This window comes from Notamacropus eugenii, chromosome 4, assembly GCF_028372415.1.
Source record: "Notamacropus eugenii isolate mMacEug1 chromosome 4, mMacEug1.pri_v2, whole genome shotgun sequence".
Taxonomy (NCBI): domain Eukaryota; kingdom Metazoa; phylum Chordata; class Mammalia; order Diprotodontia; family Macropodidae; genus Notamacropus; species Notamacropus eugenii.
This window is the reverse complement of record NC_092875.1, coordinates 468,440,228-468,458,434: the sequence shown is the minus strand read 5'-3', so window position 1 is coordinate 468,458,434 and position 18,207 is coordinate 468,440,228. Positions and strand designations below refer to the sequence as shown.

The window sequence follows — 18,207 nt, the reverse complement described above, 5'->3', positions numbered from 1 at the left end:
TAGGGGCCTGGGTACCCCAGACGGGCCTAACCCGGGGCCGCACACACCAGGCACGCTCCCTCCCACCTGCCCTTCCCTGAACCACCAGCGGGCAGCCTGGGCACACGAGCGCCTGTTGTTTCTGCTGACTGAGGCTAAGTTTCTGGGATAGGCCTTATTTTATCTCCTGTCTTTGCGTCCCCAGCTCCCGGGACAATCCCTGCCGTGGAGGGCTGTGGCCAGGGCGGAGTGCCCAGGACCATCCGGGCGGCTCTCCGTGCCCTCCCCCCTCACGTTACTGTCTCCATGAGACAAGCCAAGAGAACCACAGAAACCAAGGGCTCCGTAACACGGCTGCCCTCCGGACTCACGGTCTTTACCCTAAGACTGACTGAGTGCCTAGGGCAGAGGCGCCCTCAGCACGTGGGAGCGGGCCGGACCCTGGACCCCCAGCCCCGCTCCAGTCCTGCGCCCCGGCTGCCCTCCTGCTCCGGAGATCCCTCCCCGGACCTCCCCGTCCTCCCCTTCTCCAGCTGGGCTGTTCCCCCCCTTGGCGCCCTCCGGCAGCCCTCACGCCCCCTTTCCAGGGGGCCCCCCTCCGATTTCTCAGCACCGTCCCCAGGCCCCCCAGCTCCCCTCTGAACCTCCTGGGCCTCGGCCGGGGACCTCCATCCTCACGCCCCACGTGTGCCTTCCATCACGCCCCGCAGGCACGGTCCGACCCCCCCTCCCCCACCTCTCAGGTTCCGGCCCACGCTCCTCCCGCCTCGTCTGGGCGCGCTCCCTACACCGCAGCCCCGAGTCTGCGCCCGGTTATCCGGCCCCCTCCAGGAAGCCTCGGCTAACGGGAGACAAGACCGGAGAGCCTGCGGTTCCTCCGCCATTAAGAAGGCCCCCTCCCCCTCCTAAATTTCACGACCATTTTCAGCCAGCGCAGCCGGGTCCGGGCACGCGGGGGCACTTCCGCACACGCACACGTGCGAACTAAGCCAGCTTTTCCTACAGCTTGGCCCAGAGCCTGCGTGAGGACGTTTCACGGACGGAGGGAAGCCAGAGCCTGGACAGTCCCGCCCCGGCTGCCAGGCTGGGCCGCAGGGCACCGTGCCCGCTTTGTACGGCCAGCGTGACCCAGTCGGCCCCCTCCCACCCCGGCCTCTCGGGGTCTCCCGGACCCAGGCGCCCTTTGCCCGCAGCCACCCACCGCCCGGCTGAAACGCCCCCTTCTACCGAAGCCTCCCCCGGCGCGTCCAGGGCGGTGCCCTCCCTGTTAGTCATGCCCTGTTCCCCCGCATGTTTGCACGCGGTCTCCCCGACTCCATGAGAGCAGGTAGGACCGCCTTCCCCTCCTCTGGCATCTCCGGCACCGCGCAGGTGCCAAGGCCTCCGCTGGAGCAGGGACGAGGTGGGGGCGCGCTCCCTCCCCATTCCTCTTTGGGCTGGCTTGGTTTTTTCTTCGCACCAAACCCGCACCTGAACAAGGCACCCTCCCTGTCCCCTTCCAGGCCGGACCTCCGGGGCGCGGCTCCCCCACCGAGCCCTCTGAGCGCTCCAAGGCCTCCGTCCGCCCCGCCGCCTTTCCCTCCCCTCCAGCGACCCCCAAGAATCTAAGTTTATGAAAGAGCAGCGCGAGCGGCCTAACAGGCCGCCGCAGCGGCTCAGAGCGCGGCCGAGCACGAGGAAAGCCTCTGAAACCGGCCGGAAATGGTAGCCGCTCCCCTCCCCCACCCCGTTCGTCACTTCCGGATCGCCGAGGAGACGCAAATTTCCACGTGATCCTGCCTCTGCCCCACCCCCACCGCGTTCCACGTGGGGCGAGCGCGCGCCGCCTTTTCCCGGCCCCGCCCTCCTCTCGGTGGGGCCCCAGGCGCGCGCGCGCTCGGTCTCCCGCGCTCGTTCCCGCCTCTTCAGGACCACCGCCCCTCTCCTCGCCAGGAGCCGAGGGCGAGCAGGCTTCCCGCCCCCTGAGGTGCGCGCGCGCTCTGGCTCACGTTTCCTCGCCCCGCCCTAGCTCCGCCCCCCAGCTCGGTCCCTCAGTGCGTCTCGCGCCTGCCGTCGGGGTGGGTCGTCTCCTCGGGCCCGGGAGGAAAGGGGGGGAGAGGGCGGCATTGCCGGGGCTTAGACGGGGACCGTGACGGCACGGTGGTGGAGGGCCCGGCGAGCGAGAGCGAGCGGGAGGACGAGGAGCTGCTCGTGACCAGGTGACGGCCCGGGCTGGCACGGGGGCTGGCACGGGGGCTGGCACGGGCTGGCCCTCCCCCGGCCCTCGGCCACGTGCGCATCTCGAGGCTCCCCCTCCCCAGCTTCCCCAGGCCCGGCCCGGAGGTGGGGCGGCGGTGTGCCCGTGCGGGCGGCCCCCGAGGTCTGCCCCTGGGCAGGGGTGCGGAGGAGGGACGCTTCCTGCTGCAGAGTTGGGCACTTGGGTGTGCCCTGGGGAAGTGTGCCCCTGAGGTGTGCCCGGGCTCTGCCAACATAAATGCCCCTCCCTTCATCTGACGCGCCCCCTGGGAGGCGGGCAGAGGAGTGCCCAGGCTGCCCGGCTGGTGAGGCGGAGGGGAACCTGGGTCCAGTCCTGGAGAAACTGCCCAGCCGCGGAGCGTGTGATAGAGGGGCCGGCCTGGTGCCTGCTGGGTGTGTGCGTGCGGGGGGCAGCCCGCAGCGGGAGCCCCGCAGGGACGAGGCGGCGGAGGGGCAGGTCCGGCCGAGGCCCCCTGCGGGGAGGTGCCCGGCGGCCGCGCCCAGAGTGGACACCCTGCACGCCCTCCTAGTCACGCGTGTTCGCTAGCTCCCGTGGCCTGCGGTGGGCTTGGTGAGGTTCGAGGCTGAAGGACTGTTGAAGACGTTCGCTGTGTTTTCACAGACTCGCTGGAAGGGCCGCCTTCGGGCAATGAGTCACGTTTTCCAGGGCTGCTCCCCTGCCCCCTTCACCCCTGCTCCAGGGTGATTTCCACCTCAATCAGGAGATAAAAGGGGTGCATTTAAATGGGCAGTTTGGAAATGGAGACGCTGAGAAGATCAGCACGATGTCATGGGGTGTTTTTTTCTCCTAATAAACTTTTAAACTTTGCAAAAATCAAGAAAATTTATATAAATCTTAGAAAAATGGTTCACTAGAACTCTGGGTTTTCACAAGAAGAAAGACGGGAAATAGAAGAAAAACCAAGACCAGCGTTAATTCTCAGGGACGCGAGTGGACAACATAAGCCCTAGAGTTTTTCATCTTAAAAGTTCCTGAAAAGATTCCTGTGCTACCGAGAAATTTGAAGGAAAAGCAAAAACGCAGGAGCCGCGGCCTTGCTGGTGCTTGGGCGTCCTTGGATCCTTGGCTCCCTCGTCGTCCCGAAGGTAGATGTTCTGTCCCATCCTTCTGAGTACCAGCGTGCGGAGCCTAGAGAGTGAAGAAAGTTGTCCCACTCTTCCATCTTCCATCTCCCTGAAAACTCCTCATAATGAAAGGGAAAATGTCTCAGAAAGGAAAACCTCATACGGCCTAATCTCTCAGTTCTTGGTGACTGTGGATAAAATGAAAGGTGGCATCCACAACAGTAGGCTTCGGTTACCGTAGTGCTTTTTTGTTAATCTAAGAAAAGTAGAGTAATGGTGCTTGTGTTTTGTGTGGATTAAAAGGTGGTTTTTTGCTCAAGATGCATCCTTCAAATCTGATACCAGTTTTTATTCTGGTCTCGGAGGAATGTATGGAGGTAAGAAAGGATTCTTCTAGTAGGTAGAACCTTTTATTCTTACTGGTGCTTTTTAAAAAGCCTATTAATCTGCTGTAACTTTAAATAGTCCATTTTGTAGCTAACCCTGAGGAAAAGTTCCATTGCCTCTCTGTAAGGGCAGATAAGGTCAGCAGGCACTCTTCATCAACTCACATTCTACTTATTTTTACAGTTGAAAACATTTTTAATATACAGCCTCTTTTTCCTAGTCTGGTCCACAGGAATGCTGTGCTTGGGGAAAAAGTCTATTATCTGTTTATTACTTCCTATACTCACTGAGCACTGATTTTTTAAATGGCTACAATTCTACTTAAGTAATGAAATGCGGGGAGGGGAGAGACTTCAAAAAATGCAGTTTTCTGGTGACTAGTTATATTACAGGCAGCTCCCAGGTTAAGACTTCTTCCTATGACTAAGGATATCATGAGCTTTAAACCGTGTGGAAGCCACTTTCCTTAAATACTTGTCTTTAACTCTATTTTCTTCTCTCTCTCTTTTCTATCTCTTGTCTAATCTTGTCTGATCCGTGGTAGACAGGATTATTTACACAGGTTGGAACAGCCGCTGAACAGGCTTCAGCAGATCAGGGTGACAGTCCTGAATCTCTGGATTATGAATTCTGTGATCCTGTCAGATAGTTATTCAACAAACATTTGTTGCGGTATATGCAAGGCATTACTGAGTACTGAGAATATAGACAAAAACTTCTGAAACAATCCCACCCTCAAGGAGACTACTTTCAGCTGGGGGATGCACCATGGGCATGTAGAAAGAAGTATAAAATCTGTTCAAATTATGGAAAGTAATTTCAAGAACAGAAGAGCACTAGTGTCTGGGAGAAGAATGAAGGTGGTGACAACTTGGTTGTTGGGTTTTTTTCCTCTCTTGAGATTCAGCCAATAAATACTAACTAGCTTAGGTTCTACAGGGGAAGAAGAAAACAGACTTCCAATATATAAAAATCCTAACATGGAGTAAAAGCCCTCGTATCTGAGTGTAGTTATGAAGGAATTAGTGTATGTGTTAGTATATGTTAGTAGGTGTTGTTGTAAGCAATATTAATTCATTTGCATCACTCAGAGGAAAATGACAGTTACAGAATTTTAAGAAGCAAACATACCCTACTATACATTGTAAGATAGGTTATAGAAACTACCCAATAAACACTATATAAAATGGTTCATGATGTAAGGAAGGAGGAATGCGATCCCCTGCCCCACACCTTGGTGGATGTAATCACACAAGATGGTCCTATACAATGAAGTTTTCGTGTGTAAATAGGAGATGTTACCAATTTTAGAAAGGAACATTTTGATTGGCTGAGAAAACAAATTAGCTGTATTTTTGTGGGTTTTAAATAGTTAAGCCCTGAAGAATTCAAGATATTCCAGACTTAGAGCAGTTGTGGAATGAAATTTCTATAGTTGGGGTAAGAGAGAATTTCTTCCTTGTCCTCCTCTTTTCCCTAAGATGTGGCATCAAGTAGCAAAGCAAGAGACACTTTGGCATTTAAAGGCTAGGGAAGACTGCAGGTCAAAAGGAGACAGTGCATTGAGTGATAAGAGATGAAACACCACTGAGGCGACACAGCACACGTGCCAGAAGCCGGCCGTTTACTAAAATGGCCTGAAAAAAACTGCAGTAATTAGAAAGCTTTCTCCCCATAAACCTGAGGCAGGAGGAGGAGAGGCGCACAGATCCTGGACAGATGTGAATTCAGTCATCTGAGGAACAAAACAGCTTCGGAGATCATGACCACTGGCAATCATGACTTGGTCTATAGAGAAGAGCAAGTCCTAGGAACCCAGCCTGAGTCTTCTATGAAGAGAAGGAAAGATTTCAGGGCCTCAAGTACCAGATGCTGATAGCTCCCTTTTCAATGCACGTAATCTACAAATTACAATCATTGTACTTGGAGTTTGATCCTGCTTTTCTCATGTATTTTTGTGGGAGTGTTCCTCAGATTTATTGGGAGAATGTTTTTGTGTTCTTCCCATGCTATTTTAGTTAAGCGCCTTTGCTAAGAGCTAATTGTGTTTACCACCATGAGTGTTCATTGCAAGCACGCTGATAGGGGCATCTGAGCTATGGATTATCCCAAACCTGAAGGAGCAGCTACCTACCCTCTTAAGACTCAACCCTTAAGTGCACCTACAAATTGGGGGAGTAGTTTAAAAGACCCTACGCCAATGACCTCTGCTGGGAAGGGAGAACTGGAGCAAGAGATAACAGGAGAATTGATGGTGAAAGAGTAATGAGATATAGAGTACTCATGGGGGAACTTCCCTGTATTACATAAGACTTGCCTAGCTTCCTTGCAGGGGGATGATTGCCCACTTGGTGGTTGTGGTCTCTTGATTCTCTGTGGACTTGAGACCAAGTCCTTTGTGTCCTTTATTTTATAAATAAATATTCTCTGTTTAAAGATGTGTGGTTCTGAGTGCTTCTAAAGAGAACTGATGACTACTCTTCTGGAAGTGCCTGATCCTGAGGGTCTTAGTTTCCACCTGGGTGGAGAAAATGAGCCAAATAAATTCTTCATATAAGAATTCCACCTGTATTAAATGCATATTTATAAAAGTATCTTAAGTTAGTGAAAGACTGTACTAAACCTGGAGACAATAAGCAGTTATATAGTACCTACTGTGCGCCAGGCACTGTATAAGGATTTTACAAGTATTTTATATTAGGTAGGTGTTTTTATTGTCCCCATTTTTTACATTTGAAGAAAGTAAAACAGGCTGATATAGTTAGTAAGTGTCTGAGGTTGAATTTGAACTCAAGACTTCCTGACTTCAGGCCCCAGCCTTCTGTTCACTGGGCCACCTAGCTCTCCTGTTAATGTAGTGGGTCTCAAACTTTTTGGTCTCAGAACCCCTTTGCATTCTGAAAAAGCATTGTGCTTGTCCTCCATCAAGCACTTTGTTTATGGAGATCATATCTACGTTGCTATATTGAAATGAAAACATCTTAGTGCTCTCATGAAGGGTTTTCACCTTGTGGACCAACTTAAAGGTTCTTGGGGACTCCTAGGTATCCTCACTTCACACTTTGAGAACCCTTGTGCTAATAATGCGTGCAGGGCTTGAAACCTGCATTCATGAATGATGAAATCCTGAGTCTTTAAAGTATAGAAGTATTTAAATAAAAATCTGTGCTAACACATGTTTGGAGTTTGAACTAAGTCCCCAAAATCCCGCCTAAACGTATGGTTTTGTCTGAGGCATAAATCTTCAGATACTGAAGGACACAGCTCATACACCTTTACTGCAACAGAGAGATAAAGTACGGAGGTTTCCCTTTCCTTTATACGTGTATTCTTAGTCACTCATTAAAATTTGGTCCCGGAAAAGGGATAGTTAACAAATCATGGGTTACCAGATGAGACTTTCAAGTCCTTGGAAGCTATGATGAACTATTTGGGTCCCTGTGAGAGGGAAGTAACCACATTGCTGTAAATAATTTTGTATTTGTTTCACTCTAGAAGCATCCTCTCCAGAGATTCATCTTGTGTACAAGCTCAAAGAGCATCTACAAGAGCAGATGAATAAGCACATGATAAACCCAGTATGTAGAGAGATTTTTATTACTATAGATATATGGGACTGTTGCTGAAATGTCACTGATTGATATTTGGAAGCACCAATTGGTATTTTCTCTTACGATGGAAAATGGAGAGTGAAAGTGCCTTTGTTGTTTCCTATTCTTTCTCCCTTTCTTCCCTCTTATTCAATTTTCTTGCTTCCAGTGCCATAAATAAACAATCTTTGCACCCAGGAGAAGAAACATTTGTCAGGGGCAAGGAGGAGTTGGAGGAGGAAATAATTTGGGATGTGGCCACTATTGAAAGGAATGTTGCCCCCAAACCCTAAGAAAGGTACCACCTGGGAGTGGGGTCAAACTGAGAAAGACTTTTCATCTACGATGTGGCTCCTTGGGAGAGGAAGCTCCTAAAGCTCCTCATCTTAACAAATTATTTTTGTTAACTAAGTATCATGCATAGTTTTGTCAAAGCTTCATTGAAAATGGTATCATTGCCCTCTAAATTTCAAAGGCATGGGGCCAAGCCTTGGTCACCTAGTTAGGGTTCTCACCTCCTTATTCTTTCTCATGCCATTACTTTGTTTAAACTTACTGTTCTCTGCTGTCACTTAAGAAAACGTGTTGTAGAATAAGATTCTGAAATACTCTTTTCCCCTTGTTTGTTGGGAGAAGAGGAGGAACAAAGGTGATGGAAATCTTAGGTTATCATGATTTTTATCCTTATACCCTCCCAGAGTCATCATTGGCCCAATGTTCATGTGAAGCATATGCTAGATACGTGTTGAGGGGTGTGACTAGAGGGGAAGGCAGTAAGCTTTTATTAAGTGCCTACTAGGTGCCAGATGTACTGAAGATGTAACTATCCCCAGTCTTTAAATAAGAATTTAAATCAATAACACTTAAGCATGATTTTTTCCCAGAGATTAGCACACCAGTCATCTTCCTGAGAGGTAAGTATCTGGACAGGTAAGTTTTGATATGGGGGCATAAAAGTTCTCTAGACAAGGGAGCAGGAAAGTATGTATGTTTACATATTTGTCTCCAAACTAGAATTCTTTTACATTTTGTTATATGCTGTTGACGGTGAAAATCGACAGTGAATATTATACCCACATAGTGCAATGAATATCATTGTTTAAAAACATTTACCATCTGAAAATGGAATTTTAGACAGATTTGAAGTACTATATTCCAATAAAAAAAAAGGAGTGGGCACATTAGAAGGCTTTTAAAAACCTAAAATCACATTTTTTCCTATTACTCTAAAAGTAATAAGTAGGATTCTAACTAAATTCTTCCTTAATTTTAAGAACAAATGGGACATCTCAGCCATGAAAGAGAATATATCTACGGAAAAAGAGAAAAAGAAGGCTATTGGCCGGAGTTATCTCCTTTGAGGCTAGCTTGTTATCTCTTTTATATTTTGTACTTTAGGCAGATAAAGGTCGTGTGAGTAATAAGTAACTGATTTCTAACAAGTGGGCAGCTCCTGAAAGATGGCTGAAATACCGTAGAATTGCAAATGCAGTCACATGACCTCTGAGATTTCTGGTAACTTAGCTATGCCTTGTCAGAAGTCTTTTCCTGACAATCCTTTTTGGCTGTAAAAGTCCAGCTGACAAGGAATTCAGAGAGTAATGACTTCTGCAGAGCTGAGGAGCAGTGGAAAGGGGTGGTAACCTAAAATGAGAGAGAATCTTCAGACGGTGGGACACATCTGATCTGGTCTTTGGGGACCACTCAGAAAAACTTAAGCCACAAGCCCTGTAGGATGATAGGAGCCGAGAGGTATGGAAAGGAGTCCATCCCAGGTGTGTTGAAACAGACAGGTTTGCACAGATGCTGAGCTGATGTGATTTGATCGCGTATTTTCACATTTCTATTTAATACTGCTCGGTAGGTACTTAGACATTCATAGTCTTAGTGGCTGTATGTTATTGATGCCTTGTTCTCATCCAGGTAACCCAAAGACAAGACATCTTCAAACAAAAGTTTTGGTTTTTTTTTCTGTTGATTTTTTTTTTTTTTTTTGCTTTTAGAATAATGACTTTTCTTGGGAATGGAGGAACAATGTAATATTGCTAAAAGCAGTTGTTGAAGAGACACTTAATGATACATTAAGAAAGATTTTGTGATAAATTCATTTCCTTTAGAAATGGACAAAATATGTTTCATAGTATGCCCCTGAAAACTTGGCACATTAACCCAGTACTTAGAACTCTGACACATGCTATGTAATAAAATGTTGTCAGCATTAAAAGATGGCATGACCCTGTTCATAATAACATGAAGTTTTAGCTTAATACAGTTCAGTGGTCGATCTTATAGCTATAAGAGGAAATAAGTGGGAGAGCTTGGAGTTTGATGGCAAACCCATGAGTGGGATGGATGCTCAGAACCAAAATGGCTGAGTTATTTATTTACTTGCATGCCCCTCCTTCCTAGCCCCCAAGAATCTCTTAGTACAGAAAAACCAAGTAATAGGAAAACAAAGAAAAAGGCTGAAGAAATAGAATCTTAAGAATTTTTTTCAAGTTGATATACATTTATTAAGCATGTAAAATTACAATTTCTTTCAGCTCTGTGAAGGGGGAAGTGAGACTGAATTATCTCAAGCTCTTACACAGTAAGTAGAAAAAGTTTCTGTCCAATTATATTTTGGGTAATACCATACATACGTGTACAAAAATCTACTATGATATTTCAGTCAGTTTGCGATCTCATTTATGTTGGGTACTCCCATGAATGAATGAATGAAAAGCATTTTTTATGTACTTACTATATACCAAGCACTATATTAAGCCTCGGGGATACAAATAGAAAAAAATAAAATAGTGAATTCAGGATCTTGAGTCAGAGCATCTGCCTCATATGTAATTTGGAGCAAGTCACAATGTCTCTAGACCTCAGTTTTCTCATCATAAAATGGGGGTAAGGGGGTGAGGAGGACTAGATAGCCTCCGAGGTTGCTTCTTTATATTCTTCATCATCATTATATTTCATTATATTCCTATGTCATGAGTTTGGTGATTCTCCATCTGCTGAACACTTAAATTGTTTCTATTTTTTCACAATGGGAAATAATAATCCAATAAATACCTGAGCAAATAACTTTCAAGTTGTTTGATAATGCTTTTAGGGTATATTGGCGATGGAATAATTGAGTCAAAGGCTGTGATTGGTTTTGTACTTCCAACTTGCCTTTCCTCCCCCCCAGATTCCACAGATTTGCCATTCTGTCAGCCTTATGAGTGTCCCTCCCCTTTGTGTTATAAAAACCAATGGAGCTTGGCATGTAGAGTGAAGAAAGAATTACTAGATATGGATGGTAATAACTAATGAATGTAAGTTTCACGCTATTGTTGGACATTAGGAAAGTAAGGTGAAAGATTGTAAGGATTTGGTCACAAACTTTTTGTTACGATTTTCAGGCTTGTCAAAAGAAGACATTGCAGTGTATTTTTCTACCAGTCTGCCTGCCCACATGAAGCCATGTTAAAATGAATGCTAGTAAAAATCAGTATTCTACAATATTTATTAAACTTGTTACTACTTACTCTTGTTATTGTCGGTGAATAAACGAACGTTCTGCATCATGACTGTTTTAAAGCATCATACGTAGAGAAGAATGTACATTTTGTTAACTTGCATAATACTATTAAGATCATAGTTTAATAGATATTGATGTTCTTCGTTCTCAAAGAGGACTGTGACGTCAAGAGGATGACATGACTTGCAGTTGACTTGGATTTGAGTGAGGGAGGGCTGTGCACCTTCTTCTCCTGAGACATCTGGGTCCAGTGGCCTGATACTCATCAGGATGACTGGAGATGGCCCAGGAGGCAATGGGAGACCCTGGCCCTTTCAGGCTAAGGTCTTATAACATTCTCACTTTGAGAGAGACACCCATTCAATGAATAAGCTTCTTTAAGTTACTCAAGGGATGGCCCCTTTAATAAAAAAAAAAAACCAAACTGGGAGGGGAAGACCCTCAGGGTTCCTGGGTCAAAGAAACAATTCCTACTTAGTAATTAGTAATAGTTAATAGATATAGAAGTGGAAGAAATCTTAGCCATCATTTAGTTTGACTAATTCCTCGATTTTGTAGATAAGAAAATTGAAGTCCAGAGATTTGAAGTAACTTGTTCATGGTAGGTAACCGAGATAGGATTTAGACTCAGTTCCTTAGGACTTCGAATGTAGCAGAGTTCGAAGGGTACCAGGGCAGCTGTAGACTGTGAGACCTGAGGTCTCAAATCCTTGCAGAGTGACCCCAGGGAAGCCACTGTGACTTAGCCTCAGTTTCCTCATGTGTAAAGTAACAGAGATAAGAGCAACTACCTCGCAGGATTGTTGTGAGAATCCAATGAGACAAATCCATAGAGCATTATAGAGGTGTCAGCCATTTATTTAAAGGCTGTTAGATTGCCTTTACATTATACATTAGGTTGACAACCAGAGTAATATACTGATTACCTTTTCTCAAATCTCGAGTTTTCAGGGATTGATGATCCAGATTTTAGATGAACTTTATCATTTATTTGTCTTTCTTTCCTGTTTTGGTTTCTGTTTTGTATTCTATTCCTTGTTGTTAAGGTGAACTTTCGTATCATTGGTGACTTTTCCATAGACCCAGCTTTTGGTGGCCATATAGATCTTGACCATGGAGAAGTTAGATAGCCAAACTGGTCATTCAGAATGGAGGGGTAGGTGGGTAGGGAGAAGGTCCCTTCAAGAAAAAAGAAAGAAAAACAGTAAAAAAAAAAAACCCCAAAACCTTAGGGCCTTGATGATTTGATTTTGTTCACACTGTCCTTAAATATTTGTTTGATATTCTCATCCATTTTGATAGTCACTTAAAATGAAAATAAATTGGTGAAGTAATAAAGTGAAGAGGGCTCAATAATTTTTTAAAATGGAAAATCCTCTTGATACTGTATTGGAATAACCATTGTTACCACCCACTGTCTTAGGGATGTAATGGATTACCCGCTCTTCCCTGAAGAAGGCGCCCGAGATGATCAGGAGCCGGACTCTAAATGGCAGAATGAGCACGGTTGCCCTGCAGGTATGCTGTTCACAGGAACTTTAAGTTTGACTTCGTCTAAATATAAAAGCGGTGGGGGGATTTATTTAGAATACTTTTGTTTTTGCCATCCTGCAGGGAAGGATGTCTTGAGGAATCAGTCAGCAAACGTTTATAAGGTGCCAAGCACATGTCAGGCATTGAACTAAGTATAGAAGACCCAGGTATCTCCCTGAAATCTTCCCCCACCGTCCTCAAGGAGCTTCTAATCTGTACAGTGTGTTGAGGGTTGTGGCACACAGGAGAGTGTATAGCATACGTTATATAAAACTTGAGCTGCCCCTGCTTTCCCCTCAGCTTCTGTCCTTGACAGTCATATCAGAATAGTGTTGAGGCAGCAAGCAGGCCATAATATTTTTCATGCATCCAGGCAAAAATATTTATTGAACACTTAATCCCTGTGTCTGAGGCACCGTGGGAGAGGAGGCTGGGAGCTAAGATACAAAATAATAATAATTAAAGATAAGTCACGATCCTCTTCTCAAGGTGAGTATCTTTTAATAAGCTTATTTCTCTGCCTCGTTCTGACTCTTCCCCTTCTCAGTGTAGAAGAGGAGCAGAGTTCCCTCCTCCGTGCTTTGAATCTTCCACAGCTCCAAGGGCCTTCTCCATGTGACCTGTTGGTGTTTGCTGTTATTGAGATCCTACTGGCGACACCCTCCCTGCCCTTTTAAAGCTAAAAGCATATGTTCTAGTTCCCTACATATGTTGTGCGTGTAGGAGGGGTTACTTCGTGGTGCCCTGCTACCCGGAGCACATGTAGCTAGAGAGAACCACAAAATTTTGTAGTTACCTCAGGGCATGTTAAGGTCCTCCTCTGTGCCAAGCACTGTGCTAGGGCTGGGAAAGTGAAGAAAGAAATGAAATGGTGCTTGCCCTTAAGGAGGTGATGTTTCCTCAGAAGAGGCAACGTGCATACAATATGAGTTCATAGGAAGTAAATGCAAAGTAATTTCAGAGAAGAAGCTTTCGTGAGTCTGGGGGAGTCAGCTCCATGTAGGGAGTGGCATTTGAACTGCACTTGCATGAAAGCTCCGGTTTCTCAGAAGTGCTGGTAAGAGTAGAGGGTGCCCTGAGGGTAGAGGACAGCCTTTACAAAGACAAGGAGATGAGAGATGAAAGAGCAGATGTAAGAAGTAGGACCAGACTTCCTGAAGCAGGTCTCCTCTGTTCCTTTCAGCTAGACAAAGGGCGTTTCTTCTCAGAGCTATGGGTTGTTGACCTGAAAACTTACCAAGAAAAGGCAACATGGCTAAATGCATACATTTTATGATTTAATTAATTAATCAATTCCCTATTAAAGAAAACAGTAACATAATGCATTATGGAGCCAGAAATGTTCTGGCTACCCAGTGCAGAAATCTTCTGGCTTATATACATTTTGCCGTGAGAAAGGAACTCTCCTAATTGAGCAAATCGTAAATTCAGTAAGACAGGACAATTAACAAAGCAATGTTGCTCAGGCCTTGGGATTCCAGGCTGGATAAACATATGTCTCGGTGATAAGGAAATCCCACCACTAGTGAGTGGCAGGCTTCCTGCCCTAAACAGATAACTGACATAGGAAAGGGTAAACAAAGTTCAGTAGAAATTATGACCTAAGATGTCTATATTTTCTTTACCATTAACATGCCATAACATAGTATATGTCTACAAATATTAAGATATGGAAAATGTCCCATTATTCAAGATGGTGTCTTAGGTTAAAGGTCTCTTAAGGAATGTAGAGTCAGCCTTGGCTGGCTTTTGCTGACATAGGAAGAGGCACTCTCTGAGTTTGCTTCAGAGAGAACAAAGAGATTATTCCAAAATTTTATATTAAACATTATCAGGGTCAAGGCACATTTAGTAACCCTTTCACACTGTTGCTTTCTAAAGCTGATTTCCTCTTCAGATCTGCACCTCACTACACACAGAGGTCCAAGATCATTCCTGTTTTGGGGTAAGACACTGCAGTGGTTTCATTAGTATTAGGGATCTCCTAAAGAGAAAACTCCCTCTACCAAGATGGATCAGCACCTACTCTGCTGGTCTGAGAGGTTTGTCCTGAGGCACCAGGAGTGTAGATGACTGCCCTGATTCTCAGGTCATCCAGCCAGTTTTTATCACAAGTGAGATTTGAACCCGGTCTTCCCAGTTCCAAGCCTAGCTCTCTAAACGTGATTCCATGCTGCTGGATTGAACCATGAATTCTCTATACTCTTAAATTTAGTGATTGTATTTAACATGCGTTTATAATAAAATAGTGAAATTGGCTGGCCTTAAACCAGTGGGTTTTTAAAAAATTAAATATCAAAAATTAAAATGCTGACTGATAATTTTATTTTAAATTAACATATTTGGCACTTCTGAATTACATCGCAAGTGTAATATGTTTATGTGCACTCCATCGTAAGTGAGGAATATGTATGTCTTTTTTACAAGAATCTTGGCAAAGAACAACCCTCACTAAAATACTACCCTAAGGTCTGATTGTGATGTGTAGGTGACTCAGGGTCACAAAGGCAATGCCAACAGGGCACAAACTCTGGAAAGTCTTCTTACCAGCTGGGAAAGCTTCAGGTATGGGCCTTGGGACAGACTGTGTGTCTGATGGCCCCATCTGACTGCCTGGTGGATAACCAGTCACAGAAATTCAGGAGGAGTAAGCTGACTAAGGCTGAGAGTAGGATTCCACGCCTCGTTAGTGAAGGGAGCACCTTCCTGAGCCCTCAGAGAACACCTGAGGACGTCGGGCATTCTTCAAATTCTAAATAAAGTGGAGAAGAAAAGTAGCATCCAAAATCATGGGTTTTCCCCCTTATTTTCTCCATGATACATTAGTGAGCTTTTCTAGTCTGGAAATTGGAATTTCCTGCAAATATTATTTTTTAGAAAATTAATAACATTAAATTATTGCAAAGGATTTTATATGTAGTACATAAAACATAAAAGTCTAAAGCATAAATTATTAACACATAATTATTTTGGTAGTGGTAGTTATTAGAGAGAATCAGGGCAGAAAGTAAGTGCCTCTGATGGCTCTTTTTAAGTCTTTAGAGAAGATGAGAGGAGAGCGGGAGCAGAAGTCATTAGCATATGATTCATACTCAGTGTTCAGAACAGGACCATCCATAAACTCGGAGTTTCACAGCTGGAAGGTTGCTTGGGCATCACGATACAGAGGAAAGAACTTGGGACTTAGATTTAGGATTTTCTAGCTCTGTGTCCCTCGTCAAGTAATGTAACTAATTTAAGAATGTTTTCTTGTTTGTAAAATGGGAGTAATAATATCTTTGGTATTACTACCTCACAGGATTATTTTGAGGGTCGATGAGCTAATGTATATAAAATGCTTTGCAAATCTTAAGGCATTATATAAATGTCCACTCTTAGCATCTGGTCCAGATCAGGAAACCCAAAGGTAAGATTGAACAATAGATAGTCAGAAAAACTATTAAATTTTTAGAAAAGTATTTCTCACATCAACATTAGATATTAAATGCCTGGGGATTTTTATTAAATGAGCTAAATTGCAGTTAGTGCTGTCCTTAACCTCATAGAGCGCATGATTCATAAGTGAATGTCACTCCTCATGCCTCTGATTGAAAGGTCATGGTCATAAGCCTCTCAGCTAGTTTTCTGAGCTGATTTTGTGTCATGCAGTGAAAGAAAAAGAATGCATTTAGAAGAGCAACAGCACCGTGAAGCTGACCTTCTCAGGCCAAAGGAACATAAATAAAAGGTTTACACACTTAATTCAGTGCCTTGGAGAACACTTTACAGAGCAATTCAGATTATCTGGGGAAATACCTGGTGTTCTATTAGTTGAAAGAATGGGTTCTGAATTTGAGCAGGAAATTGTGTCTGACTGACTCACTCTGGCTATAAAGATAGAGTGCAAACTGAAAAAAAATTGAGGTTTATAAAATAATACTGGTCTTCCCAATGTACCTCCCAAATTGTACAAAGCCTGTATTTCTACAGCTATCTCGGACTGCTCCCTTTCCAAATGACTTTTACATCATTCATAAGCACCTGTTATGTGAGACTATGTGAGAGGAGAGGATCCAAAGACAGAGAGCATGGACAGCTTTCCCTTGGAATTAGACTGAAAAAGCAAGGAAAGATGTAAGACAGTAGCTTGAGGAGACGGCATGGTTTAATGAAAGGATAGAGATTTGGGGGGGCATGTTTTAAGGGAAGGAAACAGTGGGGACGATTGAGTTTGTAATTTGCTGTAATAGACAAGGGATGAGATTAAGGGTGCACATAAAGGAGATTCTCTTAGCAAGAAAGTCATAGAACTGGGGAAAGGGAGAGAGACTGGGGGGTGATATCAGGGCTTAGAGATAGAGAATGGCATGTCAAATAGCCTCAGTTTTCTCAGCGAATTAGGAAGCCAGCTGAAAAAGAGGGGGAGGGTAGATGGAAGTGGGGTACTTTTGAGGAGAAAATAAGGAAGAGATTTTGTAGGGGGTGGTACAAGCAGAGAGTGAAAAATAAAAGGGCCCAGTGGAAAATAGGTAACGTAAACTTATCATTTATACCCAGTCAGCACAGTTGTTTAAGTGCTTCTAGCTCTGTTTGGTAACACTTGACTTGAATAGGAGCAAAGGAAGCTGAGGAGGGGAATAATCTAGAGCTGAGGTTTTGTAAGGAAGGACAGCATTAGGAAAAGGGATTCGAAAACAGAACGGTGAAGTGTGTAACTGGCTAACTGCAGGGGCAGAATTGGGCCATGTGAAGTTGGCAGGGGTAATGGCCTGAGAAAGTCCAGAAGGGTAGAGAGATTACAGATTAGCTAAGGGTGGATAATGGGCTTTGGAGAGGTGAGGTAGCATCATAATACTTTATGGTCAGATAGAGGAATGTCATGATTTTTAATTAGAGAAATGAAACACTTCTGAGTAATGGGGACCCATTACGTGACTTATCCCTGTGTGTAATTGAGCTGGAACAAAGGGGTAGGTCACCACTTCAGGAGACTGAAGAACGGTAAGGTGAGGGAGTTCGAAGGTACATCAGCAGGGATGTCGAAGCCCCAAGTTGGGGACAAGAAGGTAGATCAGTGAAGTGCTAAATTCTTTGAGAAAAGAGGGAGAATCACTGGGGACCTGTACGCAGTAGCCTCCATTTGATGGTGGTGTTACCATTGGACTCCACTGCCCTTTGTCTCCCATTCTTATCCTGCTTTCCACCTTTTGTTGATTTAGGGTAATATGCATTTCATTTTCTCCTCCTCCTCCTTCCAGTCTTCACCTGTTGTTCCTTCCAAGTCCAACTCAGATTTTACTGGCTTCATTAGCTTTCCTTGTTTCTGTCCTCCCCCCACCCCAACCTGAAAGTGATGCAAGGACTTTAGTCTTCCTTACATCATTATGTTAGTAGCTCTTTTTTCTCTATGGTATTTTAAAAGTTTTGAGAGCAGGCTCAGTTTGATGCCCGTCTTTGTGTTTCTGGTACCTAGCACAGTGCCTTGCCAAATTGAAAATGACCATCACATATTTGCCCTGATGGTGGTGGGAATTCAGAGATGTGGAAAAGAAGGAAATGTCATCCTTTAAGTTTTCATAACTGGGCCATAACATACTTCGATTTTTACTGGCGAATGTACCTGAAAGTGGATATATCTGGAAATACAGTGGAGGCAAGCCTGGAGAGTATGTATGCTCCCTTATTCTTCTGGATATGCAACTGAACTCCCTTTTGTCACTCTACAGCATCCTGCTTGTGCAGGCTCTGTTACTGGCCACCAAGCTGGACTGGAAATTTATTATATCCAGTGAAGGAGAAACTGTAGCTGAATAAGTATTTTTTTTTTTGTTTCATGTGATGAAATTAGGTTGCTGTCAGGTCAAGTCTACACCGTAGAAATTGCTTGAGAATAGTTTAGGCAAA

The 18,207-nt window shown here is 44.7% G+C and overlaps 1 protein-coding gene across 1 annotated transcript in view; it reads left to right on the top strand.

Moving 5' to 3' along the window:
• Positions 1-2,017: 2,017 nt before the first annotated feature.
• ANKRD31 (ankyrin repeat domain 31) overlaps positions 2,018-18,207 on the top strand; it is a 190,901-nt gene continuing 174,711 nt past the window's right edge. The window contains exons 1-4 of the mRNA XM_072606361.1: positions 2,018-2,036; positions 7,183-7,265; positions 9,821-9,867; positions 12,215-12,309. Coding sequence (XP_072462462.1) covers positions 7,242-7,265; positions 9,821-9,867; positions 12,215-12,309 — 166 coding nt within the window. The 5' untranslated portion in view covers positions 2,018-2,036; positions 7,183-7,241. The remainder of the gene's footprint in view (positions 2,037-7,182; positions 7,266-9,820; positions 9,868-12,214; positions 12,310-18,207) is intronic.